General features: G+C 28.0%; 1 protein-coding gene across 1 annotated transcript; it reads right to left on the reverse strand.

Annotated features, from left to right (window-relative positions):
- Positions 1-2,580: 2,580 nt before the first annotated feature.
- Positions 2,581-4,351, reverse strand: LOC123208459. The gene is made up of 6 exons (XM_044625998.1): positions 4,194-4,351; positions 3,941-4,060; positions 3,707-3,835; positions 3,442-3,573; positions 3,162-3,290; positions 2,581-3,061 (listed from the first exon to the last, which is right to left on the reverse strand). Exons 1-6 carry the CDS (start codon positions 4,203-4,205, stop codon positions 3,032-3,034), a joined length of 552 nt encoding a protein of 183 aa, XP_044481933.1. The 5' UTR covers positions 4,206-4,351; the 3' UTR covers positions 2,581-3,031.
- Between the last annotated feature and the right edge of the window lie 4,388 nt (positions 4,352-8,739).

Raw genomic sequence — 8,739 nt, forward strand, 5'->3', positions numbered from 1 at the left:
GCTATCCATAGAGAGTGTTTAGCTCAGTACCATCGTACAGTCATGTTGCATGTCCAGAAACTAACTTTCCAATATCAAATCTATAGGTAGTAAATTCAAAATTGAATAAAGAGAATTTTTTAACTGGAGAGCTCAAGTGCTTTTCATATGGGAGCACAGGAACTCGAAGGTCACCTAACTGTTGTCTTGCCATGTTCTTCGTCGATCATTGTTGTGTAGAATGATTCAGGTACCGCTATTAAACAACCAAATCCACAATTTCATGCTTGCAAAATGTACGATAAATTGTTAAGAGTTGGCTTTTTGCATGTAACAGTCACATGTACGATTCAATGAATGAAAATAGTAAAGTGTTGATGTACAATTGTACGTGGATGATGCACGTTTGTTTATTAGTCTGTCACATGGACGATATAGATATCATTCAGAGAATTTAAATCAGGCGCATGATCATGCATCAAGGGATGCACAACCGTGACATTGGTTATGAGTAAATTTAAATAAGGAACATGTTCCATGATTTGTGAGATGTGATCATTTTTTCTTTTCAGCTATTTAAACACTCTTATCCTAGTTTGAGAGAGGAGAGAATCTCGACACTTTTGGAGTTGATTTTCCAAGGAACGGAGGCAGAGTTCAGGTGATCAAATTGAAGGTTCAGCATGAAGTCTTCTTGCTAGGCTAAATGTAGAGGTTGTATTTATATGTCTTCGTATTCTCTTAGGATGATTTCCATACCTAGCAGTGATTTTGCTTATTCTTTTATGTTGTTAGGTGATGGTATAATGAGAATAAATTATATACATTTGAATGGTTGATGGTGTATGACTGAATAGAATGACATGGCCTTAATGAAAATCTTGTTTATGTTCTGTTGAAAGGACTTGACCTGTAAAATTGATTAGGATATGTAAGGGTGTTTTCTATGACAATTTTATGAACATAATGTGATTAAATTATTCTTGAACATAGAGACATGTTGCCTATTCGATTAATGTAATTATTATGTTTTAGAAGCATTGAAATATTTGAAATCTTAGAGCAGACTAGTTTGATGGTAGTTTGAGATGTATTATTTTATCGTTAATTCAAAATTATTTAATAATATAATAACACATTATTTGTATATTTATTTGTGTACTAAAAAATATGTATACATAATTTTATTAACAAAAAAAAAACTAATTTTATTCCAACATCTCAATCTCAAGTGTTGTTCATTTTGTTACTTGAGAAATCATAATATGTATTTTAGGAACATCTCAAGAGTTGTTTGTTTAGTTACTTGAGAAATCATATATGTATTTTAGGAGTACCAACAATTTTTGCTTTGTATCATCCAAACCTAATATGAAAAATGAACTTTATCGGTTGGCGGTGGTGACAATGCACTGAATAGAGATTGTTCAAGCCTTAGCCTCAATAGGACTTGAAAAGTATATAACGTTTGTTAATTTTATATTTCAAGTTAAAATTTTCTTATATTCAATAGAATTACAAGACTTCTCTAATTATATTTTTTTAAATTTGTTTATGTCAAAGGATCCTTTCTTTTACACATTAATTTGATGTTTGAAACTATTGTTTTTAAATTTTTGTTTTCTGGTAGACCTAAACGAATATTAGATATAAAGGTAGCGTATGAAACTTTATATATATTTGACTTGGTTATTTTTAATTTGAACAATGCTATATGTATACACTTAAAAAAAATATATGTACATAATTTTGAGTATATAAATAAATATGCATATGATGTATTATCATATAATTAAATATTATTTTATTTTTAAATCAAAATCATCTAATCACATGATAATATTTCATCAATTAACTCATTTATGCATTCAAAAGTATGTTATTTTAATTTTAATTACTACAAGAGTTTTTTTTATAAGTTTGTAAGTTATACTCAAAATGGCCCAAAATATGCTTGAAGATCGATTCAATTTAATGAACTAGATCCGAATAAAAATTTTGAGACTTGAATGGGAAAACTCAAGGCACAAGTTGAAAATATTTTTGAGTTTAAATTTGAATAAGTTAAACCCGATTCAATTGACTTACTTAATAAACCCATGTATAAGTGGATAAACAAACTTTTCCACCGCAAAGTAGAGGAATATTGTTTCATCAATAAAAAATATTGTTTGCATTAATGATCTATAATTACAAAAATTAAAGGTTAATTGGTAAGTCATAATTACATTAAAAAAAAACAATTAAATATCAAACTATCATACCTAATTTCATGTTTTTCATATAGTTGAAGATATAAAAATATATATTAATTTATCGTATTTGGAAACACACAAAACATAAAAAGAATTGAGGAGGAATTTATAGAATATTTATTTTTATCACTTAACCCCATTTCTGGATTATGCAAAAAGAAAAAATTTTTTAAATTTTTCCATCTAATAGATTTTGTTGATGTAAATTGTTGTGAAGGCTAGAAATATAACTTAATTTTTCATCAAAAGTACATCTTTATAAAGATTCACATCCCACATTTCTCATAAAAAGTTAAAAAGTTAAATTTTTTCATTATAAGAGCAACATTTTTTTATTATAAGGAGTTCATAAATCCTATGTAATCATAATATCAAACTCAAACTTGTTATCTTGTCGTCATCATAAGGAGTTCATAAATCTTACATCAGTCTAATACCAAGCTCTAACTTACAATCTTGTTGTCATCATAAAGAGTCAGTAAATCTTACATCACTACAATGTCAAGCTAAGCCTTTTTATCTTGTCGTCATCCTAATGAGCCCATAAATCTTACTTTAATATCAAGCCAAATTTTTTTATATTCTGTCAATTTATATAATAATAAAATTCAAATCTCTCAATCAGATATCCTCCGAGGTTTTTTATTGACTTTAGTACTGCTCTCATCACGGTTTTTATTATTGAAAAGATTTTGGAGATTGTTGTGAGCTTATTTCAGAAAAGATTTGACTGCTTCCTTCTGGGTTATTGTAGTCTTAATCTCCTGTTCATGGTTGTTATGAGAAACTTCAGCAGTTCATCCGCTTCTCTTCTTGCTTTCGGTTTTCTGTGAATAATATTTGCAGTTAATATTATAATGGCAATATGCGTGTGTTTCTATGAAAGTAAAACATTTTTGTTCATTGAATATACAAAATATAACTCACCGAAGGCTCCGCCATTGGTTTCCCCCTAGCAATCTTCACCAAGTGACAGGGATAAATTTCATACATTATAAAATTGACGACTTCCACCATTGACCGGAAAAACTTGTCAGATTTGCCGTGCCTATAGTACTACATGAAACATAAATTTCATTTTCTCATGTTAGAAGGTTTAATATGAAAACATTTATTGTAAGAAAAGTCTTCTCGATTGAACTTGCAAACCCTAATGTATGGATGACTTTAGTAAAGGATGTCTATCTCATAACAACGAAATACTCACAATGTCAAGCTTTCCATTGACCCGTTGTTTATAAAGAAGCCTCCAATTTTCTAGTCTCTCGGTGAAAGTATATAGCTTCTCGTATTTAAAATCTGGTCTCAATTGTCTTAATAATGGTGCAGGCATAGGAAACTGTAGTAGTAACACAAAATTGTAGGGGTAAGATGATAAAATTGTAGGCATCTTACAGAACTGCTTTGACACATACCTTTACAATAAAAAAAGAATTCTGTTGAAAGAATATAGAATATAAAATATTACTCACAAAATAATCAGATGTTGATGTTTCCATGGCATTCTTCAGCAAATGGCGCGGACAGATTTCACACAGAATATAGTTGTCTACTTCCACCACTAAATGTAAAAACTCTTCCAATGCCAGGTGCTGATAGATCTGCATTGAACATTTCGTTATCACTAATATGAGCACATTGACTTTGAAAATCTACAATCACAATTTCCTGAGAAAATCCTACATAAAGATTTTAGTTTAGAATACCGGATACTTCTCCTGTGGCATCCGAAAAGATATCAGCACAACATCTGTAAATGCAGCTTTTGTCTCCTCAGTTTGTGGCTGCACTTGCTGGCACTGCTGTTTTAGTTCCCCCACCGCTTGCTAAAAGGAAAAAAAAAATCATCACTCATCTATTGTATAGAGTGGCAGAATCAGAAAATGGATTCATGTTGAAGATTATTGCTGTAATGATATACAACTATAAAATTGTATATAGAGAAAACAAAATACATACTATATTTGCCATCCTTGCGTCTCCTCCATGTGTTGCCAAGCATGGTTGAAACTCTTGTGTTGGTCCAGATGGAAACACATGAGAACCTGTGCCTGGTTTTTTGAAAAATATTACAATTAATCTGGGACAGACACAAGTTAAAGTTAGTGTTTAGGGTCTCATAACTCAAAGAAATATGCTCTAAAAGAAGATAAAAACAAGAAAAACAAACTGAAGAAATAACTAGAATATCAAAGATTGAAGTCAATCTAAATTCAATTATCCAAAGTAATGTTCACTAAGATTAAACAAGGATTTAAATTAACTAAGAAATATGCTAAATGGAAGAGTAGAAAAAATAGAAATACACATGCTATCAAAAACATAAATAAATCATCTTGATCTATTTATTAATAACAAATAAGGCTATTAAGATACTAGCATGATTAAAATGTGACTAGGAAAAAAATTGAAAAGAAATTGAAAGATGGAAACCAAAGGAAAAAATTATTCAGGTTCTCTTTGATAGCAAATCTTGAAACTCTAACATCTATATATTTAATTATTTATCTTTTACTAGTAGATCATATAATATACTTTTGTATTAAAATTATTTTCCATAGATAAATTGGTCATAAATGATACTGAGCAACATTTCCATGAAATCCTCATAAAGAATAGTTCAAGAGGGTATGAAATCCCTTTGGCGATTCCTCATTGATCAGATTAAAAATGATTTTTCTATATAAATCAACAATATTTTGAGCGAAAATTAACTCTATGATCTTTTATAAAAAAAATTTGGATTAGTAACAATAGATAAATTAAAAGGGAGACATAAGTAAGAATAATATATAGTGTTAACTAAGTAAAAACTACAACTATCCCTTTTATAACAAAAACAAACACCCGGTGAGATATTCAGTTAAACAAACACCAGATCTACAGCTTCAAGCCGCCAAATCTCTAATGGTTTGAGAAGATCTGAAATTTAATTAACCAAGGAGAAACTAAAATATACCCTGCTCGAAATTGAGCTGCTTCCATTTTTGTTGCCATCAAACTTAGTGATGAACTGATGATATCACCATTGTTATTAGGTAACCCTAGACACAAACTTGAGAGAGAGAATAGAGAAAGAGAATCTGAGAGAGAAAAGTTAAAGTGAAACACACATCGGCAGAGTGAAAGACTGATGTCTTTCTTGCATGCAGAGGCTTCCAACCCATGAGGCTGGTGAGGCAAACCTACACCTATTTATGCACGAGAAGGGGGTCACATGAGACACCCCGGCCCCCGAAATTTATGAGCTTACCAAAAAACTGTGTAGTTTCTTAATTAATTAATTATGCCCCCTTTAATAAAATAATTGCCTTTATACTTTTCTTCATTTCATGTTTAAAAATTTTTTTTTTTGCCAATCAATTATTTATTTTTATATCATACAACAATTTATATCTTATTTTTATATTATATTTTATTAAAATTATTATCATAATACAATTATCAGTAATTAATTTCCCAAATTAAGCAAACAGATAAGCATATGACAAATTATGTTATTTTGTTATCTTTTTAATATTTTTTTGAGCTGTCATCAGCAACATGCAACGAGGCTCAGGTTGGCAAGTATTGGATAGAAAAGAAACGGTTGGATTTTGCAGTTTTTGGACAGAATGAATTTGTTATAGATAATACTTACCAAAAAATAATTTATTATAGATTTTCATTAGGATTTCAATATTCTTAATTTAAAAAATCTTCAATCAGAATGCTGTGTTTTCTTACCACATATAAAATTTCTTGATAGAAAGAAATCTGTGCTGTGTTGCCTAATCTAATATTTCCTTTTAAGACAGAATTAATGGCATGATTTGTTTCTTTCTTTTTTTCTGTTATTTGAATTTATTGTTTTGCTATATACAAACATTCTAATTCATTTTATAATACACAGAGAATTATTACTTTTCCAAATTTGTCCTTTTTTTTAAATTTATTAGCATTTATAAGTTTTCTTAATAAAAAGAAATCTGTCTGGGTGGTCTTGTGGATTTTTTTTTGTTAAGTAAATCTTATCCCTTTGCTGTACATATTAATTTAATCTTTCCTTTTAAATGAACATTAATGACATGATTGGTAGATTCCTTTAATCTCTTATTTGAATTTATTGTTTTGCCATATAAAATCTTTTTAATATATTTAAAGCATTTAATTTGATAAAGATAACAGCACAGAAAATTAATACTCCCATATTTGGAGCTAGACCCAGATATCATAGTTGAAGAAATTTATGTCTAAAGTGTTCTATATAAATCTGTGAATTACATGACAGTATACAGATGTTATCCCTTTCATGTCTGTTTTGTTCTGAGCAATCTTGCATTCACATTTTTTTTCCATTATAATGAAAATTTATAGACACAATTTTTGAAATTTTTAATGTGCATTTCAGGAGTCCGCGATTTGGTTGGCTAATTTATGTTAAAACTTCGCATGTTAAAAACTTCACGGCATACACACAAGAGTGTATTAAGATACTGCAGTTTCGATATGGTTGAAACACTCCTGCCATTGGTTTTTATTAGCCAATGGAGCTAATGTCTTGCACCATGTTCGAATCCATGGTTATTCCATTGTTGTTGCCATCAAATTCAGTGATGATCACCATCGTTATCACATTCAGACGGTTGTAACCCATAAGCACATTCAGCAATGACAGTTGACGGACAAATAGGGTGTAACTAGAGCGACTATATATTTATATTGATGGATTAATAACAACAGCGCCTCATCAGATCTCAAATTCATTCTCTATGGATTCTTTATTTTTGTTGCACTGACAAGAATCTAGATCCTGTTCAGATTTGTTCTTCACATTGGAACTACTCTCAGCACAGTTTTCATTAATGGGATTGTTTTAAGCAACTGTAAGAAAAACTTGGACGGCTTCCTTTATCTCCTCCTTCAGGATTGCCATTGGAAATATGGGGAGCTGATATGTTTCTCTTCAGGTTTTTGTTTCCCGTGAATAACAGTTGCAATTAATACAAGTACAGTAATAGGCAAAGTTATAATAGCACTGTATATATATATTTTTAGTATATAATTTAGATATATAGATAATTTGTTATTATATGATTAGATATATATACCTATATTATATACAAAAAAAGTTTATATATAACATTGCTCTATATGAAAACTTCCCTTGTGTGTTTTTTTGATACCAAGAAAGGAGAAAAGATAAAAAAAGAAAAGCTTGATGAGAAAGAAAAAATAAAGATATAGTAGTTAAAGATAGTGTTATTACTCGTATAAAATAAAAAAAATACTTAATTGTTAAATCCCTAACTAGTAAATATGAGAATAGAAATAAATGATAAAGAAATTATATTGATATAATATGATAAATTATGAGAAATATATTTGTAAAAAAAAGCCATAAAATTCGAATACAGAACATGTATATATAAGTTTAATATAATATATTATCAATAATAAGTTTTTAAAAATACGACAATATCAATAATAATTTTAGCACTTTTCATAAATCTTTTTGTTAAAATTTTAAATATAAAATATTTAATTAATTATTAAATCTTTTAACATAATATATAATCAAAATTTAATCATTATAAAAAAAATATATCATGTCACGAATTTTTTATCAAATATAAAGTATTTAATTTATTATTAAATAAAATTAAAATTATCATTTCATAAATTTTTTATCAAATCATCATCAAAATATTATGATTTGTTGATATTTAAGTTATGAAAATTAAATGTGTATGGGAGATTTATAAAATACCTTTATAATGTCATTAAAAATATAAAATATTTGTTAAAAATTTAGATGACAAAAAATTAAGTTTTTTATTTTATATAATTATGACATTATAGTAATTAATTAAATATATAAGAGATATTTTTATATTATAAAATTTCATAAAAAAGGGAAAACTTTTAAAATGACATAAATATGTGTTTAATATAATAAAAATATAAAATACATATTTAATATATTTTGGGTTGAAAAATTTAGAATAACATATTTAATATGCGAATTAAATGTAAATAATATACATTTTTCACTAATTAAGATTAAAACTCACTTACAATTTTAATTGACAGATAATTCAAACTCAAAAGAAAGAAAATAACCGTCTCATCAAGGTTCATGTGGGAAATGGTCATTTATAATGATGAAAAGTATTACATGCAGAGGCTCTCAAGTCGCAAGCACATTTGGTAATGAACTTCTCACTATTGGCCGATAAGTCTTGTAAGTTTCATATCTACGATTGATTATATTTAAATTATTATAAGATTCTTCATGTTTAAATGGTTTTTATTATGGTTTTCTATAACATCCAGCTCAATTTTGTAACTTTGTGATTGAAAAAAAAAAAAACATTAAAATGACCTATTCATTTGTATTTATAATAAATTTCAAAGAAAATCTAGGTATATATATCTTACATATATAATGAAGGTGGAATTGCTATTTTCTGTCCACTTCTTTATCTAAATCTCACCTAATTATTTTCATCAAATCAGCAGTATC

Source organism: Mangifera indica, chromosome 1, assembly GCF_011075055.1.
Source record: "Mangifera indica cultivar Alphonso chromosome 1, CATAS_Mindica_2.1, whole genome shotgun sequence".
Classification (NCBI taxonomy): domain Eukaryota; kingdom Viridiplantae; phylum Streptophyta; class Magnoliopsida; order Sapindales; family Anacardiaceae; genus Mangifera; species Mangifera indica.